General features: G+C 47.0%; 1 protein-coding gene across 2 annotated transcripts in view; it reads left to right on the top strand.

Moving 5' to 3' along the window:
* The window catches only part of LOC119399478 (cytochrome P450 3A6), a 52,837-nt gene that overhangs the window by 7,146 nt on the left and 21,086 nt on the right, over positions 1–24,605 (top strand). The window contains exons 5-10 of one of the 2 annotated variants that reach the window (XM_037666279.2): positions 10,348–10,473; positions 13,088–13,325; positions 14,448–14,578; positions 16,562–16,658; positions 20,509–20,572; positions 20,646–20,754. In XM_037666279.2, coding sequence (XP_037522207.1) covers positions 10,348–10,473; positions 13,088–13,325; positions 14,448–14,578; positions 16,562–16,658; positions 20,509–20,572; positions 20,646–20,754 — 765 coding nt within the window. The remainder of the gene's footprint in view (positions 1–10,347; positions 10,474–13,087; positions 13,326–14,447; positions 14,579–16,561; positions 16,659–20,508; positions 20,573–20,645; positions 20,755–24,605) is intronic. The other variant, XM_037666280.2, reaches the window with a different exon arrangement.

Genomic DNA, 24,605 nt, shown 5'->3' with positions numbered 1-24,605 from the left:
GCATTTTAACTTGTATTACTCAGGCCACGACTGTAGTGCAACTGTGCAAAATAAGGCTGAGAGCTGGGCAGCAAGTGTCGTGTCCTTTTGTCTCCTTTGTCATATATATATATATATATATATATATATATATATATATATATATATATATATATATATATATATATATATATATATATATATATATATATATATATATATATATATATATATATATATATATATATATATATATATATATATATATATATATATATATATATATATATATTGCAGAGCGGCATATGTGTTATATAACCAGTTGTTTACGGTTGCGTAACGCTGCCAATGGCAACGTGGTTATTACCAACACCAGAAGCGGTAAGCTGATATGTAGTGCATATACGTGTCCGAGAACGCACGCACGTTTCACGAACCCGTGAGCATGTGTGGAAGAAGTTCTTGACGGTTCTTGAACAAGGGCATCATCAACGTGATCAGTGAGCACCAGCAGCTGGTCATGACTTGCTATAGGATCCGGTCGTGATGGTGGTGACGAGGGGTCCAAGTGTAGTTAGCTACAGTAAAACCTCGGTGATACGATCACGGCTCGCACGAATTTCGGGGTGATACGAATTTTTCTGTGGTCCCGGCCAAGGCCCATTAGCCTGCAATGTATTGGAGTACGCTTGTTGCGAACCGATTTGCACCCCGCGACGTTTGATACGAAGGTACGCTAGCGCACAGGTACGAACAGGTGCTGCCCGAGCGCTCGCGGAAGACGCGACAGTCACGCGCGGGCAAGCGCGCTGCGCGACCATCAACGGTGCGTCGTTGCCTGCGAATCTTGGAGGCCTTTAGGCGGCTTCGCGTTTAGATTACAGATGACATTGACGTCGGGCTTTTTTTTTCCGATGCGTTGACGCGTGCTGCTGTGCTCGAGGCAGCAGCGTCTTTGTACTGTGTTAACACGTGCCTGCCATGTCGATGCAAGCCATGTCCCCGCAATCAGACGTTCTATGAAACAAGACTGAAACTTGGCCTGCGGGTCCGTCATTAAGTCCCATTTAAGGTGGACGAAGACCCCAAGAGGCGAAGTGGACGGTCTTGGCGAAGGAGCTTGGCCTCTATCCTGTGCAAAGCGCTTCTTAAGTCACTTCCGCCGCAGTACTCTGTGTCATGCAGAAAAGCGTAGTAAGATTAGGAAGGGGCTACTGGCTGTCACGGGGCACAACACATCTGGTTCACCCAATACAAACGCGCGCATGCACCGTGCATTTACTAGTACAAGGAAGCTCGTTCACGTCTAATAACTTTACTAGCAACCATACAGAGCTGTTCATGACATCGCTGCGGCCCTGAGAAACACTAACTCAAAACGTATGCCAACTTTCAGCATCAACCGCGTGCGAGCATAGCATCAACCCGCGTGCGAGGCCTGCCGTCGATTCCTCCTCAAGCAGAAGGAAACGCCCCGCCTGTCATTTACTGGGCGAAGGAGCAGGAAGGGATTGCTGGGGAGAGAGACTGCGTAACTCAAGCAGCAACTGTGAACTTTGGCGATAAGGGCGCGGTCGAGAGCGCTGGCACGCGCGCTATTTCGGCAGACATCTCCCAGCGAACGGGTCGTATACCTTCTACGCGCTATGAGCGTTGTGAGCGCTGTGATCTCACTGCTTCGCGCTCGGACCACTGATACGATAAAGTGACCGAAAACCGCTTTTCTCCCGGGAGCGGCCGTATTGCCATACACCAGCGTTTTGCAGTGTTAAAGGGGCCCTGCAACACTTTTCGAGCATGCTCAAAAAGCGCTGCCGATCGGTAGTCGAAGCTCCTGAGAACACGCGAGCCAAATATTACAGCGATGCGCACGGCCTGGAATTTACAATAAATTCTCAAAGTCAGCTGAAAATCGCTCCCTCTTCTATCGACAAATGATGTATTAGTCCGCAAAATATGACGCGATTGTCGGCAGTTCCACCATTGGCTGATCTTATAATCACGATAACACCCTCATTATTACTTTCGTTGTGAATTTTGAGTTCAATAAGTAGATAATATGTATGTTTATATTCTGTTATCGCGTTAAAAACACCAAACAAACATTCATTTTAGCACTTCCGGTCGCACCGACAGCTCGCCTGCTCGTAGTTGCGTGGTTCCGTTTTCTTCGCCATGCGCAGTGCCGAAAACGTGATTATTTCTGTGCTTTTGACCATCGCCGGTTGCCGTTGAGAGTGGCAGCCGTTCGAGTGCTGCAGCTGAGAACTGCATCGTCGGCACGTTCTCACGACCGACCGAGGCACGGGCGCAGCGTGTCTCCGATAACAATGCTGGCGTCCGGTAATGGCGGCGCTCCGGGGTCGTCTGCCAGTGACGCGTCTTACGAGGCGGTGTATCGGAGTATGGGCCGAAACCGATCTCAGCTGCCATTCGTTCCAAACGAGCGCGCAGGTTTGCTTCCATGGTTGGCAGAGCGATGAAAACACTACGGCGTTCGAGGTGCACACCCAACATTACCAAACCGACGCGCAGTTTTCAAGCACGCGCGATATCGGCTCCGCTCGACGAGAACGACGCAAGCCGACCGGAAGTGGCGGCACAGATCACGTGGTTGCGCCCAGACGTCAGAGAGAAAAAAAAATGAAGAAAAAAACTCCGCCGGCGCTCTTGGGCGGAGCCTCGCTCGTCTGCGCTCCCTCCCTCGACTCGCTGCCTAGCTCTCCGCGCGCTCGCAGCGTTGAGTTGAGGGAGAAAGCTGCGGAACGTGATCTCTATAATTTGGTAACACCACTTAGACTTGACGGATTCGAAAAATTTTTGCGGCATATGACTCGTGAAGAGTCATACGTCAATAATGAGACTATTCCATTATAACTAAGAAAGGTGTTGCAGGGCCCCTTTAAGTTAGATCGGAGCAAAAAACTTCACCATCTCCCACTAAAAGGGAACCATGTGGGCATACGAAGGAGCGCATGGGTGGACTTAAAGTTCCGTTCATCACGGGCACCTTGCCCGATGTTAACCCGTCCTTGCTGTGGAGCACGCCATGAATTCACTGTAGTTGCTGTTGCTGTTACTCATCCCGAACTCTTGTTGGAGCACGCCACGCGGGTTCTTCGCGCATCTGCAGAATCAAGTTCCCCGCAGCCATCACGTGACTGCTGACAGAGTGTAAGGGGGAGAGGCCACAGCGTCTTACAAAGCGCCTTACACAGGCGCGAACGCGCTAGCGCTTGCCGGCGCGTTCTGACTAGGATACAACGCGTTGGTTCATAACGCGTCTGCAGAATCTCGTTCGCCGACGCCATCACTGGATTGCTGAGAGAGTGTAAGGGGGAGAAGCCACAGCGTTTTACCCAGCCCCTTACAGAGGCCCGAACGCGCTAGCGCGTGCAAGCACACGTGCTTTTGTCTGCGTTACGCCAAGCTAGGACTGCATACGGCAGCCCGGGCCCTCAAAGTACTCTGCCCATATCATCATCAAGGTGGTCGAAGAACAAGACGAAGAAGACTTCTCCTTCGCGCGTGCGCGCGCCCTCCACGTATCACCATCAAGGCGGTCGAAGAACAAGAGGAAGAAGACTTCTCCTTGGCGCGAGCGCGCGCTCAATATGCTACAGGTGGCTATGGTAGGTTTTAGAAACCGGACGGTCGCCAATGGAACTGCGGACAAAGCCCAGCGCAAAAGCTGCTTCGCATCTAAAAGAGTTAGCTGCTAGCCCTCGTTCATGCAACATTGCGGCGTGTACTTATCGCATTCACTGCTTCGCCCTACCTCCTCTCCTCCCCCTCCCACCCCCACTCCCCCGCGCCGCGCCGCCGCCGGTCCGATGAACCCCGCGCCGTTCACGCGCCGCCGCCGGAGGTAGAAACACCGGCGCGCCGCCACCGGTGATTTTGGGTCCGGCGCACATGTCTACTGCAGGGACGATGAAGTGAAGAAGTAAGAAGGACAAAGAAGTGCCTTTGAACTGTAATTTTAGCCTCAGGAATATGTACAAACTAGAGCCAAATGAATATTCTTAGTGACCAGAACCGACGCCCGCAGGAAACGCGAGCCGTGCCTTCACATGGCACTGTAAAGAGTCGTGTTTATTTTCTTTTCTTGAAGTCGTGCGCTCTGCGGTTTTGTTTGCCGCCGAAAGGAAGGCGCTGCAAGGTCTTGGGACAACGCGAGCACAAGAGCCAGAGTGTGGATTGCGTTCTGCGCATGCGTCCTGGTGGCTCGCACATTTATTGGGTTTCCAACTCTACAACTGTCTCGTGTTTCTCCGTAGTTGCGATGTACGCCTTCAACTTGTACTTTGACATACAGGGCGTGGTCGACCATGCTCGCGCGATTTTCTCTTGGGGGGAGGGAGGGGAGTTCTGTATGTCTTGTAATTTCACCGCACAGTTTGCGCTAAAGCTATAGACCGTTTTCACGGAGAAAGGAGGAGCGTAGCCTCAAACCGGTGTATTTTCACCGCTTTCTCTCTCTCCACCTCGGCCGACCGCTGCCGCTGGTGTGTGCGGATTCCCGAGTTTTGCATTGCGTGGTGCGTGAGAGGTCAGCGTGTTTCCATTTTTCGACACGCTGAAGCAATTGTGCTGCCCCAAATTGAAATCTCGGACGAGAACAGGTCCAGCAGCTAACACTGCGCTGTGTTTGGCAGCGGCGAAAAAAAAACCGTAAAAGTCTAGCAGCCGAGGCATGCGAAGTGCACAATGCTTTTATTAAATGAGTTCGCTTCTCTTAGGTCGCACGCCTTCTTCTCCCGCAAATCATATATTATATGTGGTGTCTTCACTTATGGCCACTATTTCAAGTCATCACACCAGCTTGTGATTGTGCTTGGGTGCTGGTACACTTTATCATCTGCACCAAAGAGAACCGATGTCAAGGCTTACGATTATTACACAACATGTTTGGCCAAGAGCTGTTCTCTCATAAGACCAACCTCTTTGATTTCTATGCTACAGCACATGATTTACAATGTCTGCGGCTAGAAAATGTTCCATCTTAGTGCGTGTAATTTCGAGATTATCGAATTAGCACTTTCCAATTTACATGACAGAAAGGGCCGCATGACATGTGTGCTTTGGCGCAGGTACGCGTCTCTAACGTTTCATCTAGAGCACGTTCTCTCTCGACTTGTCAATTTTCTGACGATAACTGGGGTAGCGTTATGACAACCGCACCTTTTTTTTCGCGTGGTAACCTGGGTGCCGTGAACAATCGGCCCACGTTCGTTAAAGCCAGGTCGTTACCTGGACACGTGTGCTCATCGCAATGCTTCTCAAATACTCGCCAGAAAACAAACTGACAATAATGTTACCAAAAATGGGCGCCCTTTCGGCGTATCGCTATACTGGCGGCGGCTCGCGCCGAAGCGAACTTACGCCATGACGTGCTTCCAGATGTGCAAGAGGCTTATTTTCATTTTATCATCGTCTTGTTTCTACGCCGACTTTTGAGCTCACCCGTCGTACATCTGTTTCTTATCCTGTGCAACGATCAGAGGCCGCAAGCTTTTAACTACGACGGCGACACGAATGAACACAGGCATCGGTCTTCGCGCTCCTGTCGTTCCACGAACATTGTATTGCAACGTGTCAAGCGGAATGAAATGGTCTGTTAAGGATTAGAGTTACGTTTAGCTTGAATAATCACGGCACGGAAACCCGGGAGTCATCTTGAACACTAATGCGCGCACATAGCGCGCAGCCGGACAATGGCCTACGTGTTCGCTCGTCTGCACAACACCAGATATAACACCAGCACCGCACAACACCGGATATAACAAAATATACAAAGCAATTACCAATTTACAGATGCTAATTACGAACTGCATTGGCATTCTACTCATCCTCGGCGCTGCTGCGGGAACGTCTCGTGGGCCGCCGCTGCTTGCTGTTTCAGCCATTTTGAAGCTGACAGCTTACAGATTACTCACTAGCGCCTTTACACTCGCGTAGCGTTGTTCTGTTTTGCCTGTGTACTGCGAAGAACAGCGATACCTTGTGAACTGAGCGTATACGCTGCATACACCGCCGCGGAACCCCACACACCGGAAGGGCGGCGAAACATCGCAGACGCTAGGCGGCGCTGCGGCGGTGGAGAGCTTTAAAGATGGCAGCCTCCTTGTCAAATTGGTGTATAGATCACACGAAGGTCACACTGCTAGCTGCAGCGGCCGCGTTTGCGAAAGGAGTGATCTGATAGCTGAAAGAGCGAAAGTGGGGGTTAGTTGAAAGTAACAAGTGGGACAGTTGCCACTCGTCCTATGTATACCTGTGCGTTCCTTTCGTGCCTCCTTCTTTGTGTTTGAGCAGCGCGCTGCAAGTATGGAGTTGTGACCGTTAGTTTGCACTCGCCTTGTGTGTTTTCTTTTCCTGCGTCCTTTGTGCCTGAGAAGCGCGCAGCAAGTTTCTAGCTGCTTGCCGCTCTTCCTATGACCTTCCAATTTCTTGCTATCGCATTCATTGCTTCGCCCTTGAGGCGAAACTGTGACTCATTTTTTTTTCGCAGGGCTAATCACCTTTACAATTTTTCTCTCAGCCTAAGAATCTTCACGTATAGCAGTTTATTGGAGTAGTGACACCGATTCTGCAGGGAAAAACACCTTGTCTAGTCAAATTCGCCCGCAGCGCATAGTGATGTGCCTCCATGAAGGTACAAAACAGCGCAAAATTCTACACTCCGTAAGAGCGCATGCCCAACTACGTCGCTGCTCCTTCTGACGGGAGACTTCGTGGGTGCGCAGTATATGGCTTTTCCACACTCCAGTCTGCTTGTTCGCTCGCTTCCAACACGTGCGACCGGAACATGGCAAGAAGGACAAATCATCTTTTTTGCAGTCGCCGTGCAAGCCTTCCAGGAATGATACCGCGAGTAAAGTACCTCGTTTGTACAACTGAAGTGTTTTTCATGACGATATCGTTGCTCGGCCCTTGCACATCGACCGTAAAAGTGGGACGCTGGTCTCTCTCCCGCGTTTCGATACGCGTGCGCTTAAAGCTGAAAACAAGGGACGCGCATTCGCGGTGCACACACTCAAAGGCAGCCGTGAAGCCGTCAGAAGGCTCAGGGCTGCAATCTGGCACGCAGCGCATTTATCTCCAGAATTTTGCACTCGACTGTATTATGGACCAGACAAAACGCTCTGAAGTACGATTGGCCACGGATGGAAAGTTTACAAAGGTTACTTGAACGGATGACTGTGTCGACTTCCGAGGAATTCTCTATAGAGCCGCTGTCATTGCAACTTCAGCGTCGCCTATTTTCATGGCGCACTATATCTCGGTAAAGTTTTCTTGACTCACAGTCTGCCCAGTTTTCCAACTTCGGTAGCATGCGAGAACGTGGGTGATTAATGGCCCTTAGTGTCGCAAGTGTCAGTTGTGGCTAAATGGCGCCAATGCAATGCCAGAACGTGCTTTATGACGGCAGCTGCCGAAGTCGGTTGATTTAGCGTCCTAGTGCTGCGGTCTTTTGGCGCATAAATATCACAAAGACAGAACTATGGCATTTCTGCTACCGGCTGAAATTTAGTGGTTCTTTTTTAGGTGTACTTTTCGCTTATTAGTTTTCAAGAAAGAAACGTTACGCAGAAATCGCATAAACAGCAATAAAAATTTATATGGTCCCTTATGCATTCTCCGAAGACGACTCCAAGTCGAACGTCACCATCTTCGTTTTCCTCACCGTTGCGTGATTGATCAACCCGGAAGCCTTCTTCACCTTAATGGGTTCCGCACTACCTCCGGGGTCGCAAGCATTGCAAGCTTTCTGTACCTCGCAGGGCTTTGCAGTGCCTGCGAGGTCTGCCACCTTTGACCAAACATCTATGTCGTGTGAAGACGCCAGAAACTTCGGCAATCTGTGCCGTGGTGATTACGTCATATGGTGACGTCATCACATAATCTTTTTGCATCACTCGCGTTAACGCCGATGCCTACGGTCAATTTTCGCGTTTGATGAGGCACCCAACGATTTTCCCTTAAAACCATGCGAAGTGGAACTCTCGCAGTAGCCACAAAACACCACTTACACAAAAACACACGGGGTACCGTGCTTTCAAAGGGGACAAATGTCTCAAGGAGGCCACGCGTCAGTCTGTACTTATTGACATGCACACGTTAAAATCACCATTTGCACATCATTTGGTGTCTCGCGGACTGCCACACTGCACGGCACTGGTTCACCTACCAATGGGAATTTGTTAACCAGGTTCGTTTTGTGCAAACATGAATATATCGCTTTGTAGTGAACGCTGTGTCGCCGAAATATTACAATGTTTTTCAGTCAATAAAGCTGTGAAATGAAAAGTTCCACTTTAGAATAGCTTCGATATAAAATGCGTCGCTTTCTGAAACTTTCGTACACCTTCTTCGTTTGTTTATGTTGTAGGACATAATCGAGTAAATAAAAAAAGATATATAACAAGAACAATATCCAATATCTCACAACCAGAATTACAAGTGCCCTTGTTCTACCGTTTTCGCATGCATTCCCAAAACGTTCTTAGCTTTATGATTGCGAAAAAGACTAACTTTGTTTGATTATTTTGCCAGCAATGTTATATAGCAGTTTCATACAACGTAGCAGGGGCACAAGAAAAAATGCGATGCAATAGAAACAGCTTAATTAAGCGATGATGTGTGGCGTCGAATGTAGCGGTCCTCAGTTCGTTCATTTTTTCTAGAGTACTAAACAAACAACGAAAGTGGGCCAGCTACGCGCTAGTGGTGCAAAGACTGTGCGAACAGCGAAGGTGGTGGGCTTCCTCTGCTTCTTTCCTTCCCCCTGACCCTCACAACTCTCCTCCTCACCTTCGCTTCTCTTTCCCACGTTAGGCTTACACTATACTGCAAATGGCTATGCATTGCTCTTTCATTTTCTTTCTCTCTGTGCCGATCCCTCTCTATTTTTTTCTTCCTCTGTCTCTCTCTCTCTCCGTGTCTCTTTTTTTTCTGTCTTTCCCTCTTTCGTTTTCTCGTTCTCTCGCCTATAGCAACGCAATCGTATGGTTTCCATAAACGCTTGTTCTGATATAGCGTGCCTGTAGCCGAGGGGTTAAGACGCTCGCCTTCGGGCCGTGAGTACCAGGGTGCGAATCCCGCTTCGCCAAGAAGTTTCGTTTTATTTATTTCTTCTCCTCCTCATCTGCACTTCTATTCGCCTCTCCTCCTCCTATCATTCCTATAACACGTTGCAAGGCGACGCAAGGATGACGTCATCGCTTGGCCATGAAACGCGCCGTTTCTGCAAGCGCTGCCAGGACGTAACTCAAGCTTAAATGGCTCCGCTCTTAATATTGCCCCTCATGCATCCAGCGTAAAACCCGCAGCAACAACGACGCTGCGGTTCTCATATGTTCATATTTTGATTTTCTGTGATTTGTTTGTGCTTTTATATTGGTATCTTTTGTAATACACGTTGCGCTAGGCTATGGTGTCAGCCATGTTCTTTGTTTAGAACACCCTCATCTTCATTGTCTTCCCTCAGTCCTTCTCTAACCTCTTCACAACGTCTACGTACATCTTTGATTACGTTATTAGTAACGTAGATATGCACTGAAAGCATTTGGGGCAGCCCCTGCCACTTTCGCCCCTGCTGCAGTGACTTTAAGCCCTCTTTATGCTGCAGCGGGCCCTCCCCCATCCAGTTACTGCTTCCTCCGCGACCTAGAGTCACTGTATATGCTACCTTTAGGTAGCAGAGTTGCGCATAGGTCCGGCTAGCAACCACCGCTATGCGGTGAAGTCGCACTCCGTTTGTGCAGGTGACATGCCCACCGCGTCGCCGATAAACATGTCTGGCGTGTCGAAGGCTGGCGATAAACATTGGCTCTCGATGACTAGCGTTAATTGAGTGAGCTGCAGCGGCGGCGTCGAGAAATACAAAAATTGGCCCGAGCGTCAGCTTCTCCGCAATGCATGGTTGCTAGCGGCGTTGGAAAACAGATGCGCAACTCTGCTACCTAAAGGTAGCATATACAGTAACTCTACCGCGACCGAGGCATTAACGCCATCTATAGGTGCATTTGACTTACTTACCAGAGCGTGACATGCGACGCGGACACTCGTCTGTCGTCCGGCCCAGCACCAGAACAGCTCAGCTATTAAAGCAATATTAATACAATACTCTATTAATACTTTCGTAGATGTATTCACAGCTTTAGTATTGCTGACCTGATATAATATTCGCCATAAGAAACGCCGTGTGTGTGCTATACATGGCAACTACTGATCATGATATCGCCCATTCAAGCTCGATGTGATGATTCAGGGAGATCAGTTTCTTTTTGACCGCTATTTTACCGAGCATGTTAAGCAGTTGTGCAGAGTGTGGCCTGTTAAGAATATTCTTATTTTCCACAGCGCACAATGCATATCTACGAAATGGACCCCTTGTTCAAGAAGTACATCATCCTGTCAAAAGGTGCTGTGTGGAGAGAATCAAGAACTTGCATGTCACACTTCTTCACGGCGTCGAAGCTCAAAGCGGTACGTGGATGCAGTGATAACATTTTCTCACTGTTCTTGTCCAACATAATTGAAGTGTTCAATGTAATGAGCCTGGTGAAATTTCAGAGTTGGAACCATGGCAAAAGTTTGCAACCTGCACTCCTGTGCAAAAAAAGTAAATTATACTGAAACCACTGACCGTGATTCAGGAAGCATTTGAATGCTTCCTGAATAGCCGTTCAGGAACGGCTATTCACTAGGGCTAAATTAATGTTGAGCATGACGTTAAAATTTTCTACTGCACTAGAACATCGGTAGTATAACATAGGCCGACAGCGTGTGCGTCTATGAACATATTCGTTTACATTACTAAGACACTAACTTTGCAATGGCGCTGGGCAGCCGCGGTGGTGAAGTGGTCCCGGTGCTCGGCTACAGGAATGTAGCGGGTTCGATCCCATCCGCGGCGGATGCATTTCGGTGGTGGCGAAGTGCTAGATGCCCGTCTACTGTGCGATGTCAGTGCACTGTACAGAACCCCAGATGGTCGAACTGTCCGGAGCCATCCGCTATAGCATGCCTCATAATCATATCGTGGTTTTGGAAAGTAAAACCTCAAGTGTTATTTTTTCTTTGACGCTGGTTGCGACGTAGTGACCCCAATTATAGCGGGACTGATCCAGTAGATAATGATACTGAACTGTACTTTAATAAGACCAATCTAGGAGCGATCTGAGATGTCACGCGGCTCCCGTCAAGGTCGCATGCTCGTTTCCTGGCCATAGCGGCCACATTTCATGGGCGTTGAAAAGGCAAGAACTCCCGCTTGCTCTGATTTGGGATAAGGTAAAAAAACACCAGCTGGTTCATATTATTCGAAAGTCTTTTCACTACGGCATGAATGTTATTAATATTGTGGTTTTGTCGCGCGAAATACTGAAATTTACTTTTTGGTTAACTTCACCGAGCGGCATAAAGGTAACGAGCCCGCCTTGATCACTAGATCACGGCACGCAAAGAAGATAAAATGCGCGTAAGTGGTTGATTAATCGCAATAATGGAGAAAGTGGCGTTTAAAGACAAGTACCAAAAAAAGATAGTATGCACACTTGCGAGCGGGGATATGCATGTAAGCAATGTTAGTTTTTTCTCTACGTTATGTCTATGATGCCTTTGCGTCGACAATCGTGGTACACACCCTTTCCGTACGTTTTCGATACACAGCGTTAGGGTATGTATTATCTCTATATGTGCATGGAAGCTGGTCTATCTTAATCACCACTTCAGTGCTATTCGTTCGTTCGTTCCCACTTTCAACTCAGAGGACCGGCGAGAGCTGGCACGTTTCAAGGGCAGAGCGCAGATGAGCGGACTCGTCACGTGTGCGTCATATCGGTTAGTTGACCGATGCGTCGCGTGTGGCAGAGGAGCTAGCTTTAGGAGAAATGCTTAACGACAGCTCCGTATCGGAGGACCTATTTAGAGTAGAAAAGTTGCCGCTCAAATGCTAATTGAGTAGCAGTATAGCACGCATGTTCACTCGAGCACCAGTAGACAGTATTACAAAGAAATCTAACACGTAAATTTCGCGCTCACCTGGCAGCCATGTGGGTCTCACCGACAACTATGCAAGTATTACCTGTAGAGTACCTCAACATTCTTTCCAGAGTAATTCAATGCCACACAATGAAGTGTACGGAAGCGTCAATGTTTTCCAGAAGTTGAGCATCCGCCTCTGCTGTGGGAGGCAGAGAATTGCTGCCGCCGGGTACCTACCGGTAAAATAGGGCAAGCGCACTTCCGGCCTGGTGCTCGGCAGAACGAAGTTCATAGATCGCTTGGGAGGGCACCCACCCTGTAGGAAATTGGCGGCATCGGACCGCCAGACCTAAAAAAAGAGAGGATGACCTTCGACTATGAACTTCGTTCTGCCGAGCACCAGGCCGGAAGTGCGCTTGTCCCTATTTTACCGGTAGGTACCCGGCGGCGGCGATTCTCTGTTTCCCACAGCAGCGGTGGATGCTCAGCTATTTCACCAAGGCTGCGGTGGGTTAAGGTGCGCCCAGGGGCATTTGCAGAACCTAACGGGGCCACCTTTCGAGATGAGTACCCATTAACAACCGAGCGCCAGGTAGGTGTACTCCTCTAGCCCTTTGGAAAAACCGGTGGGTTCCCGGTCGGCACTGGGAATCGAACCCGGCACCTCCCGCATTGGAAGCGGGCACTCAACCATGTAGCCACCGCTCAAGCATGTAGCGACACGCCAGTATTGTTCTCGTGAAGTGTAGTGGCTTTTCGGTCGAAGAACTCGCAGGAGTCGAGCAAGATCTTAGAGTGCAGGATAGCTTGATTGAGAAAGGTCGGTTATGACAGAAGAGATTAGTTAAGAGACGAAATATCCTACAGAGATTAAAATAGACTTACGGGAGCACATCAGAAAGACCTCCGTAAAATATGGCAGATTGCGCTGGCAGCCAAGTGGGTAAATGGAATTTGTCATCCCAAACCAACCTCACACCGTTGACGAAGAAGGGCTGGGGAGTTTAAAAAAAAAGTATGCCATTGGCAACATGATAAAAAAAATAATCTCATTGTAGGGTTGGCCTGCTCGCGATCCTGTCATAATGCTTAAAGCTATTCACTTCCATGACAGGTGATGCCCTCTCTGCTGCACGCACAGCAGCAGTTCATCGATGTTCTCGGCGAGCACGCCGACAGTGGAATTGAGGCGGACATCAACAGCCTGTGCGAACGCTTCACCTTCGATGTGATTGGCAAGTCGGCGTTCGGCATCGACACAAACGTACAACGGAATCCCGAGATGCCAATGTTTAGAGCAGCCCTGGATGTCCTACCAAATCTAAATTCTGGATTAGTCTACAATTTAGGTCGTAAGTAACACTCCTTTCAGTAATTAATACTGTTTAGTATAACATAATTTATACAATATTTCCTACTCTTTGGCCGTAATGTATTCAGTGAAAGTATGAGCTCACAAAATATGCGATGTTTCGCCTGAGTTAAAAGTTTACAAGACAGCGAAAAAATTGCTGTAAATGCTTCTATCGTCAGCGGTACTGTGGAGTAGAAAGTACGCCTGCGGTTTGTTCGAAGAACGTGGCCATATTAGGCGGGGGTGCGGCACTCGATGACCTGTGAACACTGAACGAGTTATTCTATTTATTAGCATAAAGCTTCAACATGGTCGTACGTAGTAAGTGTATCTCTTTCCTCTTCACGAAATACCAAACAGGCGTATTTATGCACTCTGCTGTATTTCGGAACACCTTTCATACGGCTTAGCGGATAACCATTTTGTGTCCTATATATCAACAAAGAATTAATGGTCCTATAGTGCTTCAGCAGTTCATAAACATCTAATGTACGGTTCTCAAATGCTTAGCATGGCAAACTCCTTTATAGATTGGCTGTTTAGTATGCATTTAGATCACAGCGATGACCATAGTGTTTCGGTAAACTCAGATTTATGCTTTCCTATACTTTGTTTCAGAAACCTCCTTTATTTCACCAAAGTAACAATGCAAGTGGAACACAAGCAGAACGCAATATAAGAGAAGAACGAACTTTGAAAGCAGTCACTTTCACGCCCACTAATTTCTTTTTTTCGATGTCATATATAGACACGCTTTCACGAAATAGCAGAAAAGGGTATGGACGCCAACAAAAGTAGTTAGAGGCAGAAATAGTGATAAAAAGAAGAAAAAAATAGGGGAGTGAATTAGATGTTGACGTCGAAGTCCCGCAGAACGCCTTCAGTAAAGGAACTAACTTGGAGGTAAATGCATGTCGCACTATCACACAATGGCTAGCAACGCGTCTGAATGCACAAGGTGGCTGTGGATTGCGCTTGCAGTGTTTACCTTCCATCTAACTGTTGGCTTTAGATAAAGTTGACCTTTCGAAACGTTCGGTTCGTACAATATTAAAAATCGAGAAAATTTTTGCCAGGGAATGTTAATTTTGCACAAAACACTGTGCGTGTTTCATTCCAGAGAATCTTTACCATTGGCCTTGGCTTTTGAAAATACCGGCGAAGTTAATTGCGGTTTTGTACACGAACCCTGTTTCCGACCTTACTAAGAGAGCCTCAGACGTCATTCAATTCCGGCGAAAGAATCCACAGGTTGGTACTGCCGTCTTATTGCACATTACGACAACATAACGTATTTTTATTTACATTTTGTGTAATAAGCAAGCAGGGGCCCAATAAAAAAAAATTGTTAAGTTACTTGCGAGCAATTCCAGCTTAAGGGGTGTTGAAGAATTGTGTCCAGGGTAATTGCTAATATGGCGGTCGTGAATGCTTGATACTGAACGACTGAGTTGTAGTAATGGTCCATTGGTTTTATGGACAATGCGTAATGGTCGACTTGTGATGTTGCCTACCCAACAAGTTTGCATTGCTACGTTATTAGTGCTTCTTGTAGGTCGTTAGGACTTCCGAAAAAGCGCAAGAGAAGTCCTCATTTTATTCACGCAAAGGCTTCTCGGAACTCTGGTCCAAGGAAAATTTAGAACCCTCTCAGCTTTACAGTCATTTTAGATCATTAGACTCGAAGCTTCTACATATTGTGTAACGACTTCACTTGCCTTCAGCTTAAATATGAACCCAACCATGCTATCCTGCAAATTCATCTCTGTCCGAGTCGATGTTCCGTGCTAAATCTGCGATCATTGGCAAATCCTTAAATTGGCGCATGAGGCATCATTATTGCCCGTTATCGTCACTTTCACGAACGCATGCTACGTTTGCACGAGTGATGTTTGTATATTCAGGCTTTTTGCAATCATTCTAAAGCGCGCATTTTTTTCGGCCGCTGAAGATGCATCACATCGTGTCAACGCCAAATCCCGCTAGAACGGGCCACAAACTTGTGCGGAAGATATTCCATGAGACGAGAATCGCGTCTATTGAGTGTTCTTTGTACTGGTCTCCGAAATACGTGTATGGACCAGTGTCTTATGTGAGGCAGAAATGCTCACAGCGATTATGCAGACCTGCTGCATAATCAAACTCTGTTCCCAGAGCGAACTCGGCTCCCAGAGACACATTGCCTCACTAGTACCTGCTGACGTCCTAGCGTAATCATCCGGAGACTTTATTTTTCTCCAGGCCGCGGCAAAGGTGACGTTCCACTTTTGTGAAAATATGGTCTGAAGAGACAAAAGCCGTTTTATTTCGTCGATGGTGGCAGAAGTCGTCGTCAAGCGACTAGGGAAAAAGAGACGTGCACAATATAAATCCAATTTCGGACACTGAACTAGCTTTTAAAAGTGGTTTTAAGTTGCTCAAGATGAACAAACTTTCGGGCAAGCGAAAATTCTGAGGGTGTGTGAAAACCTCGGAATTTTCGTTGTTTCCCTCATCAGAGAATCTCTAAGAAGACTCGAAGACGAAAGCCGTAAGTGGCAGCGCATTGAAGGCTAAAAGATCATGTCAGAATTCGACGAGCTCTTTTGTTCAGCGCCTCTCATTTCGTGCTTGTCGAGTCCCCTGTCGTGTTTTATACCGTTTGGCCTACCGCACCATCCACTAGGGCCTGGCTCAGCATTTTCCATCCGCGTAACTTGATAGCCGTCAGTCGTCCAAGTCAAGCCCTCGCCGCTGTTATGTTTCTTTAATTAGGGTAACGTCGCAAAAAGGAAGTGAACGCGCCGCTCGTGCGCATCAACACACACTCACTCATGCAAGGAGGTTCCTGCTCCAATGTGCTCACTGCGGGCTTCTTCAAGCACACACCACGATGAGTTATTTAAGGCTTTCACCTTATTAAAAGCACTAAAAATTTTACTTTAAGCCCACACTGCTCAATGGCTGTGAACCAAAAACAGATAATTAGTAAAATGAACGTTATGTAAGATACCTCAAATGGAATACAAGGCCGGAGCTATCAATGAAAAGCATTATTCACGGTCACAGCTGTATGTAGGAAATAATCAGCAAAAACTAATTGTAAGCTCCTCAAGTACTTTCGTCTAGCCGCAAATCAGCGCTGCATATAGAGCAGTGAATATTTTTTCAGTTGGCCGATGTTCTTTGTTATGGTTATTCCTGCGATTCTCGCGCACTCAAATAACGTTCCAGGTACACATATTATCGCTCTAGGTACATCTGCCGGACATGGCTCAGATACTTATCGACGGCCTAGCCAATCCAGAAAGCTCCACCGAGAAAAATAATAAGGACCAGGTAGACAACACAGGTAAGCTTCAAAGCATTCCATAGATTGCAAGAAAATCCTTTCGCAATAAAGTTACTCGAGTTTATGTAAGGCGGCGTTCCTGCCATTGGAATTCGATGTTGGTTGACTCCAATTCTGACAACGTGGAAGTTGAAAAACTCAGTGTCCGTTACTCATTCGTCCACACTACTCTAATGCAAAAGCCATCCACTGCGGCTATTTTACGGTGAACTTCGTATCACGTGAACGCCGCACTGACGAATAGGTGGATAGCAACATGACGTCGTCCGGTTTGATGCCTAGCTTTTCGCTGTATCAAGGTGTGGGCCGTTCAGTGTAATCGGGCAGAAAAAAACGTACTTTCTGCAACGCGGTTGCTACCAGTTATCTTGCCTCCTCCCCCGATTACGCTGAACCGCACACAACTTGAATCAGCAAAGTGCTGAGCCTTGAAGGTTCCGTGAAACGGAAGTGCTGTAGCAGACGACGCGCCGTTTTGCTATCCACCTATTGATCCACGAGGTGCACGGGTGATCATGTGACCTTTTCGGCGCCCGTTCCTGCATTGAGCGGCGTCGCCGTCGCCGTCGTCACCGGCAGAGCGAACGCTGAGTGCAGCGGAGGATGAAACACGGCGATAAGCGAGGAGAGCGCTAGGATGAGGGAACGACATTGGCGAGATGACAGCTTCCGCGGCGGGCACCCACGGTGCCACAGTATTATTCGCCGTTGTGAGGTCGCCGATGACGTCATCACGAAGGTATGCGGTGATTGCGTCCACCGATACCATATATGAAAATAAAGCGCTGCATGAACGGAGGCCTGTCTGCGGCGGCTGTCGTAGAACGCGCCCACGCGCTGCCTTTCGCGGTCTCCCGGCTAGCGAAGGAGTGGCTCTCCACTTATCGCAAAATGAAAACACGTAAAAAGCTGCGCTCGGAAATCGCATTGGGCAGTATCGCGATCGCCGGTGAATTTTCTGTACTATTTTGTGTCGACACCGGTTTTCCCTTAGGCTCACGTTCGCATGAGACATTAAGGCTTTTGCTTTAACAGAAAAGTATGCATAGTCCCGTATTGATCTTTAAGCGCTTTAAGCGCTGCAAGAACAAGATAAGCGACCAAGCATAACAGTCATACATCTATGCCTCCACGCGACTTCCTGCTAAACTCATGGTTCCCTTGGATGATTCTTTAGCACCGATTTGCGGATATGCGGGATGCATGGACTAGTAAAGTAGAAGTTGTGCTACTGTGGCGTTGCCACGAGGTATGTGCCGCTGATTATATCTGGCTCAGGTGGTTTGGTGGGTTACACAATTTATGTTCATATTTCAGTTAAACTCTCCTGAACAGTATATCTCACCGTTCGGCAGCGGTCGCAGCAGACCTGAATGTACATAGATATTTGTGGTACTTTTGCACAGGCCGGTAGCCAGAACTGTTTTTCTGGGGGCGGGGGGGGAGGCACTTGCTGAAGGCCCTCACCATTCGAGAAAAACGCCTTTTAATACCTAATTGAGGTCAAAACACCCGACTGCCCGAAAATTTCGGGGGGGGGAGGGGCTAGGGCATTTCCCCCCCCCTGACTACGGGCCTGCCTCTGTGGGATATATATGTGTTCCACATTACATCGACAAACATCGTAGATAGCTTTCTTCCTGGCGCCGTAGCCAGGTAACAGCCGCAGCTGTAATGGCTGCGCTCATGCCACCTGATAATGCTTGGTGCTACCTGAATAAATTGAAGCAGGTTCGTGTACGAATTTGGGTAACTTTGATTTTTGAAGCTGCTTCAGATAGAGGATTTTTGTTACGTTTAAAATTGTCAGGTTTACACCATGAAACATCGAGCCTACACGAATCATTCTGCCTACTAATATCTGCGATCGCCCCGCCACGGTGGTCTAGTGGTTATGGCGCTCGACTGCTGACCGAAGGTGGCGGGATCGAATCCCGGCCGCGGCGGCTGCATTTTCGATGAAGGCGAAAATGTTTGAGGCCCGTGTACTTAGATTTGGGTGCACGTTAAAGAACCCCAGGTGGTCGAAATGTCCGGAGCCCTCCACTACGGCGTCTCTCATAATCATATCTTGGTTTTGGGACGTTAAACCCCAGATATTATTATTATTATATCCGCCATCGCGTTTATCTCTGTTTTCAAAACTTAGCAAGCCCTTCTCGTGTGCGTAAGCACGACAGAGCACAGATCTCTATAAAAACACAGCCAAAAATTACACGACGGCATGGAAGTGTTAGTATGGCACTCAATCGTTTGCGTATGAAATAGCTTTTGCGGGGTTGCAAACCCTCGCATATTTTCTGTTCAAGAACACTGATAGCGCCAGTAACGACACGAAAACCACTCTGATGCGCAAGCCTGAAATTTTATAAAAAATGGACTAAAAGAAGTCCTTACGATTTACTTATGGACTGGAATTGTCGTCAAATATTTCGGTTACCACTTGTAGATGCGTTTTCTTTAAGTAATAATGATTTATCATATTTCCGATTAGCACTAAGATCAATAAGGAGAATTCGCCGGAGCGCATGCAGTACATGTCCAAATAATTCTCAGTAAAAACACTCAAAAAACATTACCATTACACGAGATGCTGTCATCTGTGTAATCATCAGTATAATTTTTGTTCGAGTGTTTTAAATGGTACACATACAACAGTTCGAAGACCGAGCAGGAGGGATATAACAAAACATAATGAGAGATCAAATCGCAAAAAGATGTCAAAAACTGCAAAAGAGAATCAAAAAAGAACAAGAAAGAAAAAAAAAGTGATCACACACCTTGACACAGAATGTTTCCGAAAAAATCATGGCAACGTCATACACAAAACGTACATCAATATATCGTTATTATACGATGAGACATTATATATTGCCATATGATTATATATATTATATAATTATTATATCATTTTAATAACATCTCTGTGAATACTTTACCATCACCAATTTCCAGATTTTGATGCAGAAAGACATTGAAATGTTAAACAGTGCGAGGGAAAAATGGGCGCTGGAAAAGTGCAGTGCGTGCAAAATAATGTGTTATTGTGTACACAGTCGCGGTAAATGGAGGATCAAGTATATTTTAGGACTGCTCGCAAATTGATTATAACGTAACAAAATTTAAAATTGAACTCTTGGCATGGCTTTCCTGTTATTTAAAGTAAAAATATCGGGCTTAGACATCAGCTGAGTAGATGAATGATCGTGGCGATAGGAGCTAACATGATGCTAACCGCCTTATTTTGTATCAATCTGGGATTTTACGTCTTTTTATTAAAGTACGGTGGTCAATCCAGGCTCCCATGTCCTCGATAGTTCATCACGGGTGTGTTATATGTTGCGTTTTATTAAAAGGATTGCCACGCATTCTGTAGCGATGACGCTTGCTGAATTAAAATACATGTTCAGAGACCACTCAACTGACACTTCGTCATTCGAGAGACGTCGTTCAACCCCTTGGGATAGGAAGACAGTTGGAGGTTGTTAGGCATAGGAAAGTGCCCTTCTGTGAGTCTTCGTGGAAGTCCTTCAGGGTGAGGACAACCGCCATCAGGTCATTAAATGAACATGTCACAGTTCCGCAGAACCTAGCGCGTTATGATGCGAAAACACAAGCTGGTGCGTATTTGGTATTGATTTCTGTCCTACAACACAAGCATTAGTCCTATAAGTCGGAGCAAGCTAATTATATTTTTCGCTTGTTGTCGGAACTACAAGCTGCGTGTTTTAGCGGGTTGACCTCAAATAGCCATGAAATATGGCGATATTGCGAATGATCATTGCGCCATTGTGTGCAATGGTGTATTGTTTGATTTGAATCTTTTCTGTGTTTTTTTATTTTTCCACAGCCCCACTGCCTTCGGAGACGCTCAACCAAATGTCTGCAAATTGCATGACAGTCTTTCTCGGAGGGTACGCTCTGTTATAGTATCACAATATAAACTTCAAAGAAAAAAGCTGTCTTTATTTTGTCTTTCATCTGCAGGTACGACACCACAAGACTGGCATTCACGTACTGGTTTTATCTTATGGGAAAGCATCAAGATGTGCAAGAGAAAATGCGAGAAGAGGTGATTCGTGCTTTCGAAAAGGAGGTGAGAATCCTGCTGCCTTACCATAAGCTAAGGCATCATCTGTTAGGACTTACACACGACTGAGGATACCGCAGACCAAGTTTACTTTACATACCTGCGTTACAGTGATTGAGCTCCATTATTCAAGGCATGTGCTGCGATGGTGGATCCAAAACTATCTGACGTTGAGAAAATTGCGCTCTTTCCTTTACTGAATGCAGGCCAAATCTGAAACGAGATGTAGTTGGCTCTACTGTGAAGTCATCACACTTTTTATTAATTTAATAATTGATCAGAATACTCTGAATAGCGAGAAGGGATTACTTCAGGAGTTGGAATAAAATACACAAATACACATGTATGGAAAACCTACTGTTTATCCCAACAAATTTTAACGGCAAAATAGCGCAAAAAGGACGGGACACAAGAAGTAACGCACAGTGTTAGGACATTTCGTGCTGTTTTGTCTTGCGTAAGCATAACCAGCTTGACCAAGTAACCAGCGTTAGCTAAGCAGAATGGCACACAAGAAAAATGGTGCTCAAGAGTAAATAATCGTTCGCTTTGTACCACCCAGTGGAAAAAAAAAAAACATATTTTGTGGTTGGCCTTGCCGAACCTTTACTGCCTCAGTTGTACAAATGAACAGCACTTACGAGACGCACTCAAGGTAAAGTGAACCAGGTCCGTTTTTGGTCATGGCGTGCTGTTGATTGAAGTGCTTCAGCTTCCTCGCCGCCAGCCAGCGGGCGCTTGACGCGTTTCGATGAGTCACCAACTTGTGCTCAGCATATTGCATACGACATATTAAAATTTATTTGAAAAGAAAAAAAATGCCTGTTAATATGCTTGTGCATACGTGTCGATAGAATTCGCACACCTTTATTTCCTTAAGTACCGGTATTTTACCGTTGCACCGTGAGCATTCTCATGCCGGGAAACGCTGCAGAGGATAAATAAAAATAGCAGATGACAGCGAGAAATGGCGCAAGCTTCATGCTCACATGCGTAGTTGTTGCTTGTCGTGGGCGTGTCTTGTGCTCAACAAGTTACCACAAGAAATAATTCTGTTAATTTTGTTCAAGCAAATGTCACATATGTTTAAAGCTCATTTCCATACTTACTTCTGCTCATCGTTTCTATTCCTTTCTCAATTTTCTCCTCCGGCTGAGCTCAACCATGGCCTCCGAGATTGCCCGTCGGCAGACCTGCCGGCGAGCCATCTCGGAGGTCATGGCTCGAGGGCGCAGGTTCAATAGGTGACCGGCAAAATGAGCGAGGGATTGTGGGATGCGTTGTCTGCTGCCGGTTTCCGGTTCGAGGCAAGCAGGCGGCGAACCGCTCCTCCGTAGGCCTCTGATTGTTCGCCATTCTCGCACGTGGCATTGTCGCCTTGCAAAACCGTGGTCGGTTGTTCAGCCGTCGGCTGCTCCAACTCGAGCGTTAAAGGCAAACGTAAATAGCAAGCTTACGCATGTATTTTCTGCGAACATTATATCGAGAACTGGATTCTCGCGCAGGCGCACATAGCAAAGACGTACCTAGACATCTTTTTTTTCCTAGCGTGACATTTTTTGCGTTGTTGTGTTGTTCACATCCGGGTTTTCTTTATTTTCTTTTATGACTTCGTTTTTTCCTCTGCATGTATATATATATATATATATATATATATATATATATATAAGTGCGCTTTACCAATAAATGTTTGTTCGAAGAATGCGCTGCGTCCTTGTCCTCTCGCTCGTCTTTCGTGTAGTGTTTGTGTCCAATGCCATTCTGAATTACATGTTCCAACTCACCCAGCCAGCAACGTTGTTAATATCTTTAAAATGATGCTTCTTACGTACAGCAACATGTTATGCAATAAAAACTGCTCTCTGTATCGACTGCTCATCTAGCAGGACAGTTAGAGTACCTGCGAGTAGCAGAAAAAACGTTGCATATCGTTTGTGTGCAGCAAAAATATCCTTACCTTTAATGGCTTGCGCGGCTTATCATCATCTCAACTACGTTTAAGCAAAACACGAGATCATCGTCTAAAGCGCTGACATCACTGAAACGTGGAATGAGAGGTAGGCTTTTTTTACGTAGCAGAAAAAAAATATCTGGGGCTTTGCGTCCCAAAACCACATGATTTCAGAGACGCCGTAGCGGAGCGCGCCGGAAATGTCGATCATCTGGTGTTCTTTAACGTGCACTGACATTGCACAGTACACGGGCCTCTAGCAATTCGCCTCCATCGCAGTGCCACCGCCGCCGCGGGATCAAACCCGCAACCTTCGGGTCAGCAAGGAGCACTATAACCATTGCTCCACCGCGGCAGACGGAGAGGGGCCACGTGCCGCAGACGTGCCGCTGTTCACCCCGTGGAGGAAGGAAAAACTAAGGAGAGGCCCTATGGTATCCCAATGCATTGCGAAAACTGTGGCGGAAGTGACGTCAGATTTATGGGGCAAACAAACCGATATGGGGCAAACAAAACAGCAGACGCCCCGCGGCGTGCTCTCCGCGGTGGTTCGCGTCTGCTCGGATTTGTAGTCCCGGCGTAAACTTAGCGCGTATTGTGCGGTTCGCACGCAGTAAAATGTTGCAAGCAGACGTTTACCAGGCTGTTCGTACGTAGCAGGCCCGAGCGCTGCGTGCTGAAGTTCTTCGTGGAGCGTTTTCGTGCAACAGTACAGAAAGTACCGGTACGTGCCGTAATCAAAAACATCCAGCCCCTGCCTCATCGTATTGGAACTCACCTAGCAGTGACTTACGCGTTCTGCTGGGCGTTAGGCCTTTCTATTCCTTTCTTGTAGACCGATTTCCAGATCTATTGCCCGATTAGCGGATCTTTGCTCGTGTATATGGAGTGAGCGCAGTAGCTATTCGGCGCAATGCCAACCTATAGTTGACGTAACTTCACGTCGAAAAGAAGACACCGCTGTATTGTATACGCGATCGTGCACGTAAAGTTTGTAATTCCAGTGCGCACACAACACAAGCACGCAGCGAGCGCACACCGCACAATACGTACATCACGCAATCCGATAACAACAACAAAACTTTATTGCCATTTCGTTTGAACGACACAGCCTCTAAAACGTACGATGCCTTCAGCGCATGGTGTACGGCACGTCAGACGCCAAAAACAAAATTTCCCGTGTGTTCCGAGATGACACAACGAGTAAGAAGCAACAGAGCGCACATCCGAGTGCTCCGCGTGCAAATACCATGCCTTAGTGATCAGTAATGAAGCGAACGTATACGTACACATGAAAAGTGACACCCGGTAATGTTCGCAGTGCACGCGATTTGCACAGGTTATACGCAACAGCTGGGTATTGCAAGGAGCAGCATGCGTGAATCGACTGCGCCGCTTGCGCGGCGAAAAAGAAAGCCGCTGCAAAAGTTTCGCGAGTCGCTCGATGCGCACATGAGCTTGCAAATGGCTTGCAAGCGACGCAACGGAAATTGCCAAATGTTTCGCTGCTCCTTCGCTAGGAGGCGATGCGGGTGTTTGCGATGTGGAAGCTTCACGAATGTGACGTCAGGGCCTCTCCTTAGTATTCCTTCCTCCATGGTTCACCCGGCAATTGCTTATTTTACGGGTCACCTATTCTCGGCCACGCGGCGGCCGCATTTCGGTGAAGGCGAAATGCAATAACACACGTTCACTTACATTTAGGTGCCAGTTACGAAAAACCAGATGATCGTAATTAATGTGTAGCCATCCACCACGGCGTGCCTGTTAATATTTCGTGATTTTGACACGTAAAGGCCTTAGAATTAGTAATATTCCTCTTTCGCATAGTTTCTAGATTGTATTGCCCAATCTCCTTATATACATATATTGGATTGTGTTACAGTCAGTGTTATCTCCCAAAACA

Source organism: Rhipicephalus sanguineus, chromosome 7 (genome assembly GCF_013339695.2).
Source record: "Rhipicephalus sanguineus isolate Rsan-2018 chromosome 7, BIME_Rsan_1.4, whole genome shotgun sequence".
In the NCBI taxonomy this organism is placed as follows: domain Eukaryota; kingdom Metazoa; phylum Arthropoda; class Arachnida; order Ixodida; family Ixodidae; genus Rhipicephalus; species Rhipicephalus sanguineus.
This window is presented reverse-complemented; position numbering and strand designations above follow the sequence as displayed.